Source organism: Pinus tabuliformis, chromosome 9 (genome assembly GCF_031772625.1).
Source record: "Pinus tabuliformis cultivar Carrire ecotype Pingquan chromosome 9, CPIR1, whole genome shotgun sequence".
In the NCBI taxonomy this organism is placed as follows: Eukaryota; Viridiplantae; Streptophyta; class Pinopsida; order Pinales; family Pinaceae; genus Pinus; species Pinus tabuliformis.
Window position 1 is genome coordinate 1,236,306,591 of NC_142307.1, and position 20,667 is coordinate 1,236,327,257.

At 40.3% G+C, this 20,667-nt stretch overlaps 1 protein-coding gene across 1 annotated transcript in view; it reads left to right on the forward strand.

Annotated features, from left to right (window-relative positions):
• LOC149153020 (ATP synthase subunit d, mitochondrial-like) overlaps positions 1–20,667 on the forward strand; it is an 86,722-nt gene that overhangs the window by 11,456 nt on the left and 54,599 nt on the right. Inside the window, exon 2 of the mRNA XM_089437912.1 lies at positions 9,116–9,197. Within this exon, the coding sequence (XP_089294038.1) occupies positions 9,116–9,197 (82 nt within the window). The remainder of the gene's footprint in view (positions 1–9,115; positions 9,198–20,667) is intronic.

The following is a 20,667-nucleotide window of genomic DNA, read 5'->3' on the forward strand; positions in this document are numbered from 1 at the left end:
GTTAAGAGTAACATCTCAATGAGCGTGTGCTGGGTCTGAGAGAGTGCAGAGGGGTTGGAGATCGAGATCTGCAAGAGAGCTTTGTTGGATCAGATCATGACGATTGTCATCTGTAATTTCTTAGTTAGGCTATTATCCTATGACAAGAGCCCAAGTAAGTTCTGACTTTTTAATAATGAAAAACTCTTTTGTTGGGCATAAATTTGTTTGTGATTCACGTGATTCAGATCATAATTTTCTTTTGCTGAATATTGTGTTAGGAACTTAACTGTGTATTTGTTCAATAATTAATTGCTTTGAATTAAATACTGGCTATGGGTTTGTGTAAATTCTAACATATTTTACTTCAACAAATTATTAAAACCTCAAAAAATATCTGTCTCGAATATTTTTGAATTTGCCAAAAAATAAATAAGCTGGTATATTAACTTAGAATTCAACGGAAATAAAATGAAGAGATCAATCACACCACAACAACAAATTTAAACCTGACACTTTCTTCATCAAAGTTCTCAGGAAAGTTCTGGCTTAGACCCATAGAGAATACATAGAAAAATATAGTTGTTGGGCACGACCCCACTAGGAAAAACAACCTCAAAGAATTTGGAGTTTGGAAATTGAACCACGTAAAGCTAATTGGCAGTAGAGAATTAACCTGACTCACCAGTGAATTGGCCTCCTTTTCTCCTTGTCTCGTACCCCCCCTGTACACTAGATAAATTGGCCTCCTTGAATAATGTGACCCCCTTCACAATTGAACCCTCTTCTTCAACAACTTGACCTCCCTCTTTCCTAAACTTGGCCTTCATGAAATTCTCCCGAAATTCCTTGCTGCACTTCTTCTCGCTTCTCTTTAAGTTATTTGAGCCTCTTGCTCTAGAAATGTCGCTTCCTCCAAAAATTGTATGTCCTCACCTCTCCCTTAGGCTTCTTTTACAATTTCATTAAAGCCAAAAGCCCTAACCCTAATCTCCTTTTTTTCGAGGAAAAAATCGTAACTTTATTCAACTTGAGAAGAAACAAGGACAAAGTTACGTTCTGTAGATGCCTAAAGGCATTCAATCAACAACAACCTTGTCGTTGATGCCCACTATAAAGATAATACCATTATAAAAAAACATAAATTTCGGGGTTGTGTGATAATAATCACTTAATTTCCCCTTTTCCCTTTTTCCCTTTCCACCTTTCTCCAAACTTCATGATTGGAGGTGGATGTAACAATTGCCATATGATTTTGTTCCACTTGGGGTGGGACTTCTTTGTCCGAGTCCGAGATTTCAGATATGTGTATTTGCTTTGCCCCTCCTGAAACCTACTTCTCGAAAACTATGATCTCCTTGGAAACCACTCGCCTTTGGATGTCTTCTCTTTTTCCATTATTGATCTCTTCACGTCCATTAGCTTGAGTTTGCTCTTCTGGATTCTGACGATCTTCCTCTAGCTCTTCTTCTTCCTCTTTTGTGCAATTTGGGAACTGCCATCCCCTTTGCTTTGGGCCTGCCCGCTTTTTCTTTTTTTGGAGCCTTTTTTGCTTGAGGGCAAGAATTCTGCAGATGCCTTGTTTGGAAACAGTAATGACATCCGAAAGTCGTGTTCTCATAATCGAGAACCTATGTCCACTCAAAATTTTCATGTTTTAATAGGAGACGATTTGGAAGACTATTACTGAGGTCCATCTCAACACGTCCCGACAAAAGTAAAGATGCCCTTTGATGTTTATATGAGTCTATTGCCTTGAACTTTCCAAGGATGTTTCCATTGGCCTCTAAAACCATGGAGTGCCAGAAGGGGAGGGGAAGGTTTGGTAACCTTACCCAAACTGGAGTCGTTGTTACAACCATATTCATTGCATCAAAGCTTGGAAACCATGGGGTTACAAAGAGTCTGACTCTACCCCAGAACCACAAACCTTCATTGAGAGATTTGTCCCTTTCTTGTTGTGTCTGAAATTGTACTATGAAGAAACCTTTTGAGCATAAATAGATGTCACACTTCGTTGTCTGAGAAGAATAAATCCAAGCATATAAATCTTTTGTTTTTGGCTAGAAACCATTAAACCGACATATTAGTGCCATGTTTTAAAGATCTGCAAATTCATATTTCAACTATGGGGATTTAAACTCCTGACCCTAATCTGCTAGGTGATCTATGCCTAGGATTAAATCCTAAGCCTCATGTGAGATCAATATTTGAGATTATATCCAAGTCACTTAAATAATTTTATTATTTATTCTCAATACTTTGGCCTAATAGTCCACAATAGTTAATTATATTAATTATTGTAGTTTTCCTAAATTATTGTTAGGAAAGAAATCATAAAATCACTTACTCCACCAAGCAAGCACCTAAAGATGAAATTGAATATCTTCTACATGCTAAGACACCAAGCTTATGTATAAGACCTTTCGATACTATAATAACCAATGTTCCACCAAGGTTCCGGGACGAGGGGGCGAGGGAGCGAGGGGGCGCGGGAGCGGCCTATGTAAAAGCTCCCTACCATTTTTTAGGAAACGTGGGGGAGCGTCAGGGTCTTAAAAATTTATAAATATAAATATAATTTATTAATTGAGTCCACTATGACAATTTGGTTTGAATTGAAAAGCTGCAAAGCATGATCATTGATATGAATATCATTTGACATTATCCAAATTTATAATATCATATAAAATAATAAATTTAAAATTCTAATTCAGCTTGGTCAAATTCTAATGTAGATTTTGGTCAGACAGAGGGAGAGCTTCAGCTTGATAAAGTAGCCACTGAATTCTGTGAAAAGGTAAATGAACAGATCGGGAACACTGCATTGGCAGTAGAAGGGGCAACTACAATGGGTTGTCCAGTTGTATTGGATCCAACAGCTAGAAAGTTTGTTATATTATATATAATATAGACAATACACCATATGCTGAAAGAAGAGTTTTAGTTCCAGGAGAGATGAGAAGATCACATGAAAGAGTTTCTGACAGTTTACTATCAAATGACATTGACTGCAGGATGACCATCTGCAAACCAACTTGGGTGACCAACGATGGCATGGATAATTTGTCTACCTTATTAGAGCAATGCCATGCAGTTCAAACTTCAAACTAGCAGTGTATTTCAGGGGTGAAAATAATTTTCAGACCTGAGAATTCAAGCTGAGCAACTGTGGTCTGTGTAAATTTTGTAATTGTATAAATTCATATATAACGACAGTTCCTGAGATTTCTTGCTGCCCATAGTATTTTGTCATGCTTGCAGTAAACGCATGTTAGTCTATAGTCCACCCAATTATTTCCCACATAACATAGGTGCTGCTTCCATAGTTTGTATGTCAAATGTCATGCAAATTAAAAACACAAACTGAATGTCTCATATTCTTTGCCTGTCACTCCAGTTATCTCCCCACTGTAATCCAGCCATCCCTTGAGAAAAAAAGGAGAAGTTTTAAAAGGGAAAATTCATGTACGTGCTATATGGTCCAACAAATTTCCATGATACTGACCCTCTAAAATAACGCTTGTTGAAACCAAAAGACAGCACAAGACGTTATCCCCATACAGAACATGAGTAGCTTTGTACCACTTTAGGTCTATTAAATCATAAACTATAAGCAAGGCCATTTTTTTGGGGGCGTGGGGAAACGTCCCCTCAGGGAAGGGAAACGTTTCCCTGGCACGTCCCCCTGAGTTTCCTCCATTTTGGGAGCGTGGGGAAACGTCCCCTACTCGTCCCCAAGTCCCCGGAGTGCGGGGGAGCGAGGAAACTAGACCCCTAAGGGGGGGGGGCGAGTCTCCGTGGAACACTGGTAATAACTTCAACACTCCCTCCTAGCAATGAAGGGATTCTCTACCACCCCTGGCTTGTCTTTGTAAAACACTAACTTCCCCTTTACTAGAAGTTTGGTGAGAATATTTGCTACCTTCTCATCTGTGGAGATGTACTGCAATCTCATAGCACCTCTCTAAACTTTGTCTTTGATGAAGTGGTATCTGATCTCTATGTGCTTGGATCTATCAGGAAACATTGAATTTTCAGAGAGCTTAATGCAACTCTATTTGTCACAATGAATCACAGTGGGCCACATCTCAAGACCATTATGTGAGCATCTTATTGAGCCATATGGCCTCACAACTCGCTAGGCTTGCTGTCATGTACTCCGCCTCTGCTAATCTAAGGGCCACTGGGTGATGCTTCCTACCATACCACAAGATCATAGTTGATCCCAATGTGAAACAATATCTAGAAGTAGATTTCTAGTCCACTGCACTCCTTACCCAATCAAAATTTGTGTAGCCATGTAACTGCACTCCACTAACTCTGACATATCTCAGTCCATACTCCACTCTACCACAAAGTTACCTCAACACATGCTTCGCTGCCATCCAATGAACCCCCTCCTTAGATCCACCATAAATTGGCTTAGTGTGTTCATAACAAAACAAATATCCGACCTAATGTTGACTAAATACATCAAGGACCCGATCAACTATCTATACAAATTGGGATCCACCAACTCATCCTCAGACATCGACCTGCAACCCGCCATCCTGAATCTCCTAAGAATCTCAAGTTTCAATTGTGTATTTGCCCTACCCTAGGAAAATCTCTCTTGGCTACTGCCACACCTAATCCGAAGAAGTAGTGCATCAATCCAATGTCCTTCATCTCGAACTCCAAAGCAAGGTCCTTGCACATTCCTATGAGTTTCTTTGGTCCCGTCAAGAAGAAATCATCAACATAGAGTACCAATATGAGTGACTAACCCTCAACAAGTACAAAGTACAAGTTTGAATCCACCTTACTCTTTGTGAAGCCCAATCTAAGTAGGTACCCATCAATCTTGGAGTACCATGTGCAAGGTGCTTGCTTAAGTTCGTATAAGGCCTTCTTCAATTTGCATACATGGGACTCTCTCCAATGTACCTCAAAGCCTTGAGTTTGCTCAATATTCACCTCTTCGTCAATCACCCCATCGAGGAAGGCAATCATTTGATGTATCCTCCACCCCATCTTTGAAGCAATAGATACGATTGCTTGATAGATGCATATCTGGTGATAGGTGCAAATGTTTCCTCATAGTCTACTCCCTCCCTCTCGGTGAACCCTCTTGCCATGAACCTCACTTTGTATTTCTCGACACTGGCATCACCTCCATGCTTGATTTTAGAGATCCATTGAGAAGTGACCACTAACTTCCCCTCAAGACTCGATACTATGTCCCAAACATCATTCCTCATGGTGGAACTATACCATTCCACTGTGGCATCCTTTCAAACTTATTGATTTATTGCCTCCTCAAAAGTAGAAGGATCAAATTCACTCTTGTTGCTCATCAAGGCCAAATAACTGGAAAATCTAGATAACAGTCTACTTTCCCTGAAAGTGCTGCTAAGAGCCTCCACATGCTCCTCTGCATCCCTCAAGGTTTGTTCGGTCCATCTTAGCCTTCTTTTGGTAGAGCTTGAAGGAACATCTTGCTCCTCCTCTTGATCAGAAGACCATGTCTCACTATATCCAATAAAAAATCCCTCTCTGATGAGGGATTCAGTTTAATTCTCTTCTTTGAAGGAATGTGGATATAGACTGGACTACTGAAGATGTGCAGATGGCTCACCTTTGGTTTCACTCTTGTAAAAGCCTCCCAAGGAGTCATGTCCTCCACTGCCCTACGAGGACTCCTGTTCTGCAGGTATACAATTGTATTTCATGCCTATGCCCATAAGAACATAGACAAATCCTGATCATGGATCATGGCCTTGTCTACTCCGACTATACTCTTGTTCTTTCTCTCGATGACTCCATTTTGCTGTGGGTTGTAGGGCACTGTTAGATGTTTCTTGATTCTTGCTTACCTTTAGACATCCTTAAATGCGTTGGAGGTATACTCTCCCTCTTTGTCTAATCTCAGGGCATTGATCTTCTTCTTGGTCTAGTTCTACACAAGAGCTTTGAACTCTTGAAATTGATTGAAGCCCTTATCCTTGGCCTTCAGGAAGTAAATACATGTCCTCTTAGAATAGTCATTTATGAATGGCACAAAATAACTGCTTCCTGAGATAGACTCCACTGAGATAGGACCACATATGTCGAAATGTAGCAAATCCAACACAGACTTGCACCTGGTCTCACTGCTAGGATATGCTGCCTTGGCCTGCTTGCTAAGTGCACATCCCTTACACACCATCATGTTCTATATTAAACTCTGGAAAGCCAGTGGCATCTCTCATAACAGTGGTAAAGTCACTACTATGATAGGGCTCTCACTGGTTGTCCTTTCAAGAGATACAAATTATTCTCCCTACTGCCTATGACCAACCTCATGCTAGGATCAACTCCTTTTGGCTTGACAACTAACTCACTTCTCATGAAACTGACCTCAAGTCCTCTGTCCTCCATGGACAAAACTGAGAGTAAATTCTTCTCCAACCTAGGTACATACATTACCTCCTTCACCTCCATAAGACTTCCCGAGTCTAGTTGGAAATGTATGTTGCCAATGCCCTCCATTGCATACCTAGTGTTGTCACCAAGATCCACTTTAGATCTCTTTTTTCCTTGTCCATACTGGTGAAGATATTGGGAGATCATGTCATGTGGCAAGATGCTCCACTGTCCACAAACCACACCTCTCTTGTAATGGTGCTAGAAAGACATGATACTATAGCAAATTCCTTCTTCAATTTGTCAACCAACCCATCCATCTGTGCAGATGTGTCTGTTGTTGTCTTCCCCTTGCCTTTCTTCCTGTTTGGACATTGTCTGGCATAATGACCGAACATGTGATGCAAAGCACTTGACTTTGCTCATGTCTTTCTTCCCTTGTGAAGATACTCCTCCACTTTGGTTGTGCTTGGATTTACCCTTGCCCTTCTTTGCTTGCACAATAAGAGCAAGGTTCTCATCTCCACCCTTGCGTTGTTTACTAGTTGTGGATTCCTCCCAAATCTCCTTTCGGGTGAAATAGTCTCACAATTTGGCCCATTCAGGAAGCTTATCTTTGCCTAGGATACTTGTCACAAATGTAGCGCATTGCTCAGTATGCCCTTTCAGTGCTACTTTGACAAGATCCACCTTAGCTGCCTCTTCCCCAATAGTTGAAAGTTCATCATGAATTTGTTGAATCCTTGTGAAGTATGAGGCCACAATGTCAAATCTGCTCATCTTGATGCTATTCAGCTTCTCCCTTAGCACCATCTTTTTATTCTAGTTATCACTCTGGTATAGTGTAGTCAAGGCTGACCACATCTGATAGGATGAATCTTTCTTGGTTATGTGATCCTTCACACCATCCAAAATGATGCTTTTGGCTCTTATATCTTTCAACTTATATTCAACCAATTGGGTAGCATCTTGAGGAACTTGAATTGCTTGGCTTGCAATTTCCCACAAACCATTTGCCATTAAGACAAGAGTGATTCATTCCTTCCATGGACTGATGATGCCATATTACTAGATTGACTTCAACCACAAAATCCTCACTGCAAAATAACAAATTTTGCTACCGTAAAACCCTTGTGATCTCTCATCTCTCCCATAGAGTTTCTATTGCTATGACAGTGTGTTAATTTTTCTCATACCAGACTTGATTATTTTACTCGAACAAATTACTAAAACCTTGGGAAAATATTTATCTCAAATATTTTTGAATTTGCCAAAAAATAAATACACTAGTATATTAACTTAAAATGCAGCGGAAATAAAATTAAGAGATCAATTACACCCCAACAACAAACTTACATCCAACAAATTCTTCCTTTTTAAATATTCTTGGCAAAATTTTGGGTTAGACCCACAGATAATACATAGAAAATACAATTGCTGGGCACTTGGAAACTCAGCCCCACTGGGAAAAATGGCCTCAAAGAATTCAGCCTCTGGAAATCGAACTACTTGAAGCAAATTGGCCTTGGAGAATTAACTTGTCTCACCAACAAATTGGCCTCCCTTTCTCCCTGTCTAGTACAACACATCTGCACTAGAGAATTTGACCTCCTCCACAATTCGACCCTTTTCTTCAACAACTCGACCTCGCTCTTTCCTGAACTCGACCTCCTTGAAATTCTGTGCTGCACTTCTTCTCACTGCTATTTATTCTAGTTGAGCCTCTCACTCTAGGGAAAATTACTTCCTCCACAACTGTGTGTCTTCATCTCTCCCTTAGGCTTATTTTATAATTTCATTAAGCTAACATCCCTAACCCTAATCTCCTAAGGGATCAATGTCTAGGATTAAATTCGAAGCCTCACTTGAGATCAACGGTTGGGATTATATGTAAATAATTTTATTATTTATCCTTAAAACTTTGGCACAATAGTCCACAATAATTAATTAGATTAATTATTTTAACCTAGGAAAGAAATCATAAAATCGAGGAAGCAACTAAAGAGGCAATCAAATATCTTCTACATGCTAAGACACCAAGCCTATGTAGAATACTTTTCAATGCTATAAAACATCAACAGATTCATTGAATTGGCTGAGACCTGAAAAATATGAACGCGACCAGAATCAACAAAAAAATGAAAGAATCAGACCAAAAAATTGGTCGACTAAAAAATACATAAAATATTCAAATTTTGAAAGGAAAACATATATATCCATGTGCATCCCTATGAATCTAAACGATTATACACAAATATGCAAAGTTTATCATGTATATAGCAAGGGTGCATATGACTAAAATAGAACTAAGTGCAATCCATCTCTGAACCAAAACTGTCTTAACTTTTAAATCACAGTGGAAACTTTCCCAACTTGAGAGGGTAGATTCCAGATTCCATTCTCATAATTATAGGGTAGATTCCTGAACATTCTTGTGTAATAGATAAAGATAAATATTCTTTATCATTGTTTTAAAAAATAGTAGATATTTGGAACACCACATTTGGACATTTCCGGTCTTTGTACCTTTTGTCTGTATCTTGTGTAGCTGCTATGCAGCCCTTTTATTGTGAAATATACTTTGTCTGTATTTTAAGAGAAATATGAATCATTATATAAAAAGTAGTAGATATTTAGTTCAGAGAAGAGATTTTCATGTTTGAAAATGTCATTAGCTTCTTACCATTTATATACTTTCTGACTTGATATATGCTTTACTAATTAAACCATTCCATTTTCCTTTTTGCAGGAACCACAACCAATTGATTGGGAATACTATAGAAAGGGTATAGGTTCTCGTCTAGTTGACATGTACAAAGAAGCATACGAAGGTAAGTTCATTTCTTAAATTGAAAAAGAATCATCAAATAACAAAAACAATGTTAGACATGCATCTCTCTCTCTCTCTCTCTCTCTCTATATATATATATATATATATATATTATTTACCTTTCTGCAAATCCTAGTGCTGCAATTCGTAATAAACCAAAAATATTGCTTTTCCAAGCCTTTTAAATGGGCCAAACAAATTTGCAAAACAGATACACATGCTTTTTGCTTATTTGAATTGTTCTATGGCATTTTTCTTGCATTTTATCGTGTTTGACATTTTGTCCTCATTATCTTCTTACAATTCTATTTTTGTTCACAGTATACTTGTTATGACATTATTAATCAACATGTATAAAAAGGCATTTGAGCCATTTTATGACTAAATTTATGATAGTCAAATATATAACTTCATGCATTTAACATGGTACAGCACCTCCACATGGCATTTGCAAGAGGTGGCTTGGCCATGTCCTCACTTTATAGAGGGTTCATAAACTCACATCTTATTGTAAGTTCAAGTAATAATAATTTCTATGTTTTGCATGCATTGATAAATATTAATTCAGCATATGACAAGCACTTTTTCTTTTATGAACCAATTCATTCATAATATATTATGTTGCCACTTAAATCTAAGCGGAAGTTTGAATCAATTTTTTTTTTTGAGCAAGACACTTCAGATTATCATGGCAAAAGATTACATAGTCCAAAAATGTCAGCCTCTGGCTTGCCCAACAGGAAACCAGACTAGAGATTTAGCTTCAAGATCTTAGTGAAGCTATGGTTGGCTAAAAGGTCTGCTAGCTTGTTGATATCTTTGCGGACATGAGAAAGGTTGAGGGCTGGAATCAGAGTTAAGGGTATTGCTGTGTTTGAAACTCATGATTCTAGTCTCCAATTGTTGATTGCTTTGGATGGATCAAAGCCACATTGAATTCTTCGAAAGATGATGATTATAGTTTTCGAATCCCCCTCTATTATGAGCTTGTGGTAGCAGTTACAGATGGCGATGAGAAGACCTTGTTTGTAGGTACATATTTCTGCCACATTGTTTGTTTATTGATCCTGCATAAATGTGGGTAATTTCAAAATTTGACCGTTTGTATCATGGAAGACACCTTCGTAACTGGTAATGCCTGGATTCCCCTTCAAGGCACCATCGAAACTGAGCTTAATGAAGTCTGAGGGAGGGGGACCAAGAGGAGGGGCCGGAGAAAGAAGGCAGGTGTGAAAGGGTATGAGAGGAGAGGAAGGATGAGAGCTTAAGGGAGGAGAGAAAGAGTTGTTCGATAGGGTTACGATCCTAGTCCTTATTAGTCCAGAAGAGTGAAAGAATGGATTCCCTTAGGTTGCTAAGAGTAAGATGCTAGACATTGATGGCTGCAATGGAAATATTTTAAAAGATCCTTCTATTTCTGTGTTTCCAGGTGTTCTAGAGGAGAAAACCAGGGAGAAAATTGCAAGCTTTATTGATGATGGGGTTGATGAAAGGAGAAGTCTGCCAAGAGTGGAAGGTGGAGGTGATGTTGGTAGGCTTACGTTCAGATTGGCGGAACAAAATGGCAATATTGTCCTAGAGAGAGGTAGTATAAGTGCAATTGAGGAAGAGATGAATACAAAATTAAGAGTTAGAGGAGGTAGAGAGGGCAAATTGATGGTCCAAGGAATTCCCTACGTTGAAGCTTGTCCCAGGTTAGAGTTATGTTCCATAATAAGAGCCATAAGAAGAGGGCAATTTTAGGCCAGTGTTTGAGTTGCCATAGTTTTTCCTAGATATCGTTGTCTTCGTTAGGGATATGAGGGGTTAGGAAGCTACAGGCTTCTCACAGATTGGAATTGCCTTGAGGTGGGTGCCCCCAACAAAGGATCTCAACTCCTTTTTGAATTGTAATTTTCCAGTTTGCTAGTGTTTGCTAATGTATTCCAAGTTTGTTCCATGAGTCTAATCAATCCAGTTGCACCATTGAGAGGAGTGGGAAGGGGAGGAGCTTCAGTAATGCACGATAGATGTGAGACCTTGAGCTAGGAGAGTATCTTTGATGGAGTTTAATTGGTTTTGTGGCGACAACTTGGGCCATTGATGCTAGGAATCTTCCCAAAATAGTGCACTTTGGCTATTTTTGATCTCCTAGAAGAAGTGTTCCTTGATGAGATTTTTGTGTTCCCAAGAAGCATTCCAAATATGTGATCCTTTGATATCCTTCAGTTGGACAAGTTGTGATTCTTGGATGTTTGGTGTATATTTGTGTCTCCATATTTTACAACGGGGAGCTATTGAATTTTTGATCCATCTCCACCAAGTTTTGGCATGAGTGCCTTGTTGGAAAATCAAGGTATTTGTAGATTAGAGTTGAGTTTCCTTACTCGATAATAACTTGTGATATTAGTTGGCCTTTTATTACTTATTTTTCTTCTTCATCAAGTAATTACCAAAACAATGAAGATCACAAAGATACAAAGTGCACAAGATATAGGGTCCAAGCCAGGGAATAACCCCTCCAAGGGGAAAACCCAAAACAAGTCAAAGTCTTCCAAAGTCAATGAAGGTCAAACTTTCCAAAATCTACCCCAATCAAAGTTTCGGTCTTGCAACTTCATGTTTGCAATTCGACTTGCAACTTTCGGCCCCCAACGACTACAGAAACCCTAGATTTTCTAGCACGCGTGAGCAGAAGTGGGTAGAAAAGACGAATCTTCTTCTTCTTCTTCCTTGACCTTTGCTCTTGAAATGCCTTCTTGTCTTACTTCAAATTGAACTTATGAAGTGTCCCCCAAATGAGCTGAAGCCCCTTCTATATATACACTTCTCAAGAGGTCAAGTAGGCCTCTCTTCTAGGCCGACTTCTCCTTGGCAGGGCCAACTTGGTCTTGGAGGACAAATTGACTTTCTAGACTAAAAAATAATGATTTTCTTTTGTTAAAAGTCCAAATAGGACTACAATACATGACAAAAATTCTTCTTTGACTCAACAAGCCCTAGAAGCATGAAGAACATGCTTTGACCTAGACTTTGAACATGAAACCCATGCTTGAATAAATAAAAATTCTTTTTCTCTTTTTATATAAAATATACAATGTCATGATTACAAAAGTCATTATGAAGACCGAATCTAGTTACATTCTCCAACACTCCCTCTTAACTAAGGAGGTATTCATAATCCATCATGAGGTACAAGGATTCTCAAATTGAAGTATTCTCATAAGAAAAGTCAGATTGATAAACCATTTTAAAGCATCATAACCAACATTGTTAACATCACAAGGCCTTAACTAACATGCTCTACTTATATTAGAGCATAATGCTGGAATGCTTTACGTGAGACACCACACTACCTCTTAAGGCACATACCCCATCCGGATGTTCACTAGGTATGTCCTTTTAGGACTATTCTTATCTTGGATTCCTAATTCTCAAAGAATATCAATGCTCTTTGACTACTCATATCTTGGATGCCCAACCTCATCCTCAAAGAGTATTGGTTTATGGGACTACTTCTATCTTGGATCTCCTAATCCTCAAGAAGTACTAATCTCAAATGCTTATCCAATTCTTTGGACCCCATTCTCCCTTTATGGTCTTCACTTAGACATATGGTTGTTAGTCCTGGCCTAGTGCACGGCACATAAATAAGAGAAAATAAAGTCTATCATCACTCCCTCTCAATTAGGGAGGAAATATCCACCAAAACAAATTTGCTACTTAAGCACTCAAGCTTCTTGTTTGGAAGTTCTTTTGTCAGAATATTAGATACCTCTTCATATGTGGAAATATAATGTAGCTTCACGACCCTATCTCATACCAAGCTTCTGATATAGTGGTACTTATTGTTAATATGCTTTGTCCTAGCATGAAACACTGGGTCCTCAGTCAACCTTATTCAACTTTGGTTGTCACAATGTATAATAGTAGGGCTCGATGGTCTTTCAAATAAATTTGATAACAACTTCCTAAGCCAAACGACCCCTCTGTAAACTTCACTTGCAACAATGTACTCGATTCAACACTACTCAAAGCAACAATATCTTGCTTTTTGCTCATCCATGAGATCTTGGAAGATCCCAAATTGAAGCATCCACTTGTAGTGCTTCTACCATCTGTCTCACTGCCACCCCAATTAGAGTTTGTATATCCCAATAGTTGAATTTCATTACTAGCATATCTAAGGCAATGATGCATTGTCCCACGAAGATATCTCAGGATGTGTTTGGCTACTATCCAATGGTCATGCCTTGGCTCCATCTAAAATTCACTGAGGGTATATACTGCAAAATAAATGTCAGGTCTAGTATTCACAAGATACATTAAGGAGCCAATAAATTGTTTATAGCATGTAGGATCTACCAGGCTAGATTCTGAACTCCTCAACTTCTTTAGATTAGTAATAATAGGAGTTGTCATTGGCTTACTATCCATCATGCCAAATTTTTGTAATATCTTGATCACATATGTTCGTTGACCAAGATATATTTCACCAGGTTTCTGCTAAACGTCTAGTCCCAAACAATAGTTCATAAGTCGAAGATCTTTCATATTAAATTCGGCTACAAATTGCCTCTTGCATTTTGTATCTAATTTTCCACACCTGTGACAAGTCATTCACATATAAAAGTATTATCACAGGTTCATCCTTGACCACTTTGATGTAGAGGTTAGGATTTGCAGAACTCTTGACAAAACTAAGTCTCTATAGGTATGCATCCCATCTTGGCATACCATATTCTAGGTGCTTGTTTCAAGCCATATAGAGCCTTCTTCAATCTGCAGATGTGTGTCTCCCTCTTATGGACTTCGAATCTCTGAGGTTGCTCAATATAAACTTCTTCATCAGTGGTCCCATTAAGAAAAGCTGTTTTAACATCCATTTGATGAATGTTCCATCCCATAGTGGCAGCCAAAGAGACAAGCGATCTAATAGTTGTATATCTTGCTATAGGAGCGAATGTTTCTTCATAATTGATACCTTCCTTTTGTGAAAAGCCTCTTGCCACAAATGTAGCTTTATACTTCTCAATGCTCCCATACACTACACGTTTGATTTTGTATATCTATTTGGAAGTGACAACAAATTTGTCAATTGGTCTAGGAACAATTTCCTAGACATCATTCTTCATAATCGATTGGTTTTCTTCTTGCATTGCATTCCTCCATTCAAGGAGGAGGGTTCAACCTCAATGAGCTTACTCATATAAGTTACATAACCAGAATACCTTTTAGGTCTCTTATTTTGTCCAAAAGTTCCCTTAGTTGCTGCATGTCCCACAACCTCTTGTAGAGTTGTCCTCAACCAAGCAGGTCTCTTACGAGTTTATGGAATAACAACATGCTGCACAGGTTCACTAGGTCCTTCAACATCTTCATGAATAGATGTAGGATCTTGAACATTGTCATCCCTTGAGATATCCTAAAAAATGGGTGCCTCTTCAACAGAATCAACCGAAATATCTATGGATCTTTTGTAAGCTACATCCTCATCAAATATGACATCTCTGCTTACTTCAATATGGTGATCCTTGGGTGCCTCTTCAGCAGAATCAACCGAAATATCTATGGATCTTTTGTAAGCTACATTCTCATCAAATATGACATCTCTGCTTACTTCAATATGATGATCCTCTTTAATGTAGATTCTGTATGCTTTTGATGAAGCACTATAACCAACAAAGATGCCTTTTGTACTTGTAGGATCCAATTTCTTCCTTTTGTCCTTTGGAATGTGCATGTAAACTGGACATCCAAATATTCAGAGATGATCCACACTAGGCTTCTTTCTTGTAAATGCTTCTTCTGGAGTCATATTATTGAGAATTTTATGAGGACTTCAATTTTGTAAGTAGACTGTTGTTACATATGCTTCTCCCCATAAGAATTTAGGGAGATCTTGGTCATGAAGCATGGCTCTAACACATTCTTCGATTGATTTGTTCTTCCTTTCAGCCACACCATTTTGTTCAGGGTTATAAGGAACAATTAGCTCCCTCTTTATTCCTGCTTCCTTGCAAAATGCTATAAGCTCTTTGGAGGTATACTCTCCACCATTATCAAACCTTAGGATCTTTATCTTCCTTTCTGTCAGATTTTCTACTTCATTCTTGAATTCTTGAAACTTCTCAAATACCTCATCTTTATTCTTGAGGAGGTATATCCATGTCTTCCTAGAGTAATCATCAATAAATGTCACATAATATTGATGACCTCCAAGAGATTTTACTGCCATAGGTCCACACACACTATAGTGTATGAGATCTAAGATTAACTTGCATCTTGTATCACTTATTGCAAAGGGTTTCTTCACATTCTTGCCTAAAGCACATCCCTTACAAAGTCCTTCATGTTCTTCCTTCAATTCAGGGATACCAGTAACCATTTGATTAAGAGATGGCAATATCTTGTAGTGAAGGTGTCCATACCTTCTATGCCATAATTCATAAGGGCTAACATCCAAGTGTACTAGAGCTTTAGGAATAGGTGTAAGAAGTCTATACAACTTCCCCTCACGAGTCCCAATTATCTTAGCATGTTCAATGCTAGAGCCCTTTCCCTAAGACAAAAAACTTTGCCATCAACAAAAGCAATCTTATCAACATAGAGTATATTATTGAGATGAATACTTCCACAGGTCTCTAGCTTCAACTAAGTAGATCCAATCCCTTTCATAGGGTAGCTCTTCCTGTCTCTAAGTTCGATTGAATGAGAAGAGGTCCCTTATGATAAAATCTGGTGTTGACTACATTCGCCTGCCATATGTCTAGAATCTCCACTATCAATAACTCATATATTATAGCTCTTCTTGTCTCCAAGTTCGACTGAATGAGAAGAAGAACTGTTGACGTTGTTGGACCTGCCAACATGTCAGGGGATCTCCCTGGTAAGAAGTTCCAATTAGACCTCACACCGTTTGGTGTAGGAGTCCCAACAATGGGTTGTACGGTAATGCCTTGACCGCGGTTTCACACATAGGCAAGTAAGATGTCCCGGTTGCTAGCAAGGGTGTGACAGTTGCAGTGAGCCAAGGAAGGTGCATAAGAGGTTCTAACACACGGTGGGTGAGGTGAGTGCGCCCCTTGGAAACCTGTGATAGCACAGAGTTAAGAAGGGAACACACGAGCAACGATGCATCACAACATGGAAGGCAAGTTAGTTAGCAATCCAAAGTGATGGTTAAACCAACAACACATTTCGGAAAGATACATACATACATATACAGAAAGCTACACATGCACGCGTAAGCAAACAGATACATATATCATTTAGAGTACTCAAAATAGTTAGAATACAATACAACATATGCATGAAACGTGCTGGATCTATTATATTAAGAAGTGTAAGCTCCAGTCATACAATACATCCATGTCCAACCACTAGTTCCGACAACGGAACGTTATAGCCACAACTGCCTGCTCCTCCAAAGAGATATACTAGCTCTGCGTAGTGGAGAAGCCAAGGCGCGTTACATTACTGTCCAAGCTCTCTTTGAGATAGTCTTATCGAAAGCTTGGCTGACCAAAAGCCTATACAATAATTTATGAGGGACTATTTATGGCAAAGGGTGGGGTGGCCCTTGACATTCCCCTTTGTGACAGTTCAACTACCGTCATGACTCTTCATCTATTCTATGACTGTTACATCCAACTATCGACACTTGAACTTACACTTGACAAGACATTACATTACAGTGCACATGTACCCATGTGAGCCAAAATGGCTTGAGAAAGCCATGCAAGACATCATTATGACTCGGACAACTGTTGGAAGACCAACTCTTCAACATCCCCATGGTGATCGACAATAATGAACTGATGCCAAGCTTGGTAGTTCGTGATGGTGTTCGTGTACTCTAAGGTGACATCTTTTTGGAACTTGACTCTTGCCTCCATAACATCCGGATACACTGCTCAGGCTCCTCTGTCCAACTCGTCTGATAGCATGTGCATCTTTGTTTTGAGTGTGGCCAGACCAACAACATACTTGTGCATGGTGTCTGCACTGATGGCCAAGTTTGGGCTAGTGGCTATGCACATCAACTCGTCAAAGTACGAGTCAAGCTCTAGTCGGACCTGTGCCTTTGTCTTTTGTCTGGGTGAGTGTCCCAATAGATGGGATCACATGTGTGCCAACAATAACATCTATACTCTTGAATCCACGTGCATGGGAAGCATGTAGACTAGTGATGAGCTGCGAGAGCTCTTCATAGTTTTGGATTTGACTCCAGATGCGTGCCTTCAGCTCGACCACTCTGGGATTCATCATCTTAGGCAAGTGAAGCGGGGCTCCCTTGTATCTCATCGTCCATGTTTGGATGTAATCAACAACAACATGCACGTTCGACAGGATACGTGCTCTTCTAGCACATCGCGGCTGCCATCCATTGAGATGGACAATTGCCTTATGCACGGTACCAAACTTGGAATACAACGCTCGCATGACTCTGTCAAGAGACAATACTTCATCCAATATTGCCTTTTTCGATTTTGCTCGGGCGGATGTTGTAACCAATTCTCCAACCTGCTTGGCTGTCTGTAGCTCCTTAGCCATTCGCTCGTTCTCAGCTATTAGGAAGCGAACACTCGAGCTAGTGGCTTCGGCATATGATCTAGTAGCATCGGCCAATGCTGCTGGATGTTTGTGCGCGTCAGACACGATCATTTGTTCCTCGAACTACGCGGGAGATGTATGATCATCCAGAGTCGACACTTTGCGAGATTGCACAAGTCTATGTTGAGACTTGTCGAATGAGATGTTGTGCACCTCCTCCTCCGGATTGTCTCCAACGATTTTTGTGTCTCCTTGGTCACTTGGGACTTGCTCCTCTTCAGGACACAGTGAAGTTGGTGGATTGACCTCTTGGTGATGAGGCATGAGGTCGATGTTTTTCCCTAACTCCTGTTGCTCCATATCCGTATCCATTTGTTCAAGTGCTTGCTCTATCTCTTGAGCGAAGTCCTGCTCCTGCGATGGTTCACCCTGTCTGCTTGATGCCAGCTGTTCTGTACAAGTTGCGCCTCCTGTTGTACCTGTTCCTGCTGCGCTTCCTTCTCCTGTCTACGCAGCTCCTGTTCCTTCTGGAGTTGCTCCTTCAACTCATGCAACTCCTCAGTTTCCTCCATTCTCTGTTTCTCTATCTACCTTTGTGTGTTTCTCTTGTTGTGCTGTTGCCTCTTTGCCTCTATTACCAAAGCCGCTTTCTGCACAAGTGGGTCTGCTCGGAACTTGCAGCTTTGCTCTTCCTCCATGCTATCGACGATCTTCCTCTTTCCATTGTCGCGCACTGGTATGTTTACCTTTGCTGCTGCTATTGCTTCTGGTGCTCTTCGGGATGCTGCTTCACGCTGCTTCGCTATCCATTCCACAACGAGGCCGATCGATTCATTGAGTCTGGAGGAGTTGTAACAATATCTCCATTGGTCTTCCTCCGCCCAATGACATGCCTCGTGGATCAAATTGAATTGTACTCTCGTGCAATGATCTTTCACAAGACAATGCGGGTCATACGGATTGTAACTTCAGAGGTTGAATGGATACTTCTTTATCTGCTTTGCTTCGACATTTGCATGCTTGAAACTCCGTAGCTCATATAACTCGATCCGCAACAGAATAGTGGGCCAAGGTGCCTTCTTCTTTCGGTGCAGCTTAGCTGTCAATCTTATCGAGATGTGATATTATACTTCCTGCATGACGAGCTTGTCTAAGGTAAACTTCGGTAGAACATGCGAAGGCTTCTCCACGCTGTACATTCGTATGAAGGTGCCGGACGGTGAGGCATACCAATAAACTATGTCGATCAATGCTTCCATTGCTGCCTTTGACATGCAGGGTGTTCGAATATCATCTTGTAAACCGGGGTGACAAAATGATCAGACAGTTGTGTGGTAACTCCTTTGAAGCTGCATTCAGACAACATCTTACAATAAGTGTTCACATCAGTCTCCACCGATGTCCATGCCCACTTCAAGCTCGGGAACTCCTGACGGGCACAAACTGTATCCAAGATGTAGGCGTACATGTAGATTTTGCTTGCATACCTTTGGGCGACTGTTGAGCCCTTGTTACTTGTTCCTTCAGCTGATGTTCCAACATGTTGGACCAGTTGCATGCTTTGCCTTCTCTGGCCAGTTGGTCCAACGCGATCACCTAACTCTGTGGGAAGGTTTCCGTGCTTTCTTGGCCACACAATCGACATGAAAAGATGACCAAGTATTGATATGCCTTTTGCAGTATCTTCGTCTTGTAGACCTGGTTGGGTGTCATCTTGAACTTAGCCGACTCCTTCACCCAGTTCTTCAAAATGTCTCTGGAGTTGGTATTGCTATTGGGTACGCTGAAGGGAGTCTCCATGATGATCACGGGCTTCGACATCTGATACGTCTCATCATAATCCCGTGCCCTAAAGGTAGCAATCTCCGTCCCGCTGACATTGCTTAATGTCATCGTCTCAGGAGCAGTGTGCGAGACGATCCAATGTATCATGTCCGCGCATGGGAGCACGGGATACTTGCATGTAATTCTGTACAAGTTGGACTTTTGGATGTTCACATAGACTTGGTGGTCTTCAAGGTCTTCCCCAAATGTCCTTGCAAATGCATTATTGACCTTTTGCCATTTGATCTTGATGTCTTTGTCTACAATCAGCTTGGTGTCTTCATAGATCAACAGACTTGTAGACACTCGCTCAATTGTTGCTCTAGTTGCACTTTTGTCAGTGTCCTTTGATCCTGCTCTCTTTGAGGCCATTGATCCTGAACTGCTAAGAGGTGGACGAACACCTGCTATATTTGGAGATAAAGCGACATGCATGGCAAGAAATCTGTTAGTGAAAACCAAACAAACTTGAGGAATGACATGCAACATACTTGGGGATTGACTGGAAATGATTGCACAATTTTTCTGGGAGGCTGGGAGACTGGCTGCCAGAACTGCGCAAAAGACAATCTGGGATGTTTGGGGAGGCTCGTTGGCTACTGGACTTGCGGAATGCGCAATCCAGGCTGGCTAGCTGCTGGACTTGCGGAATGCGCAATCCAGGCTGGTTGGCTGCTAGAATTGCACAATGCACAATTTCCGCTAGTAGTGGTTGCAGGCCCAGTGACTGCATTGCGCAATTTTCTGGGCCAGCAGTCACTGGGCAAAAATGTGCATTTCCTGAGGGAAGACAGAGCCTTCCTTCTTAGGGTTACGCAATGCTGTCTTGTTGAGGCAGAGTCCGGGCCATGGCTGCACAGACCCGCTGATGGGCAACTCAAAGCAAATGTGAATGTGAATGCATTGTGATACTGAGTGTAGTAAGAGTGAATGATCGTGCATGCAAACAGTGAATGAAAGATTCAGAAAACGAAACAACATACATGTGGGTGAAGCGAGTTGCTGAATCAGCAACCGTTCATGCAAAACAGTTTCATGCATGCGACAACAGTGAGATGCTAACGAAAACTGAAACGGTGCTAGTACAAGCTAGTATGCATGTAAACGATAGT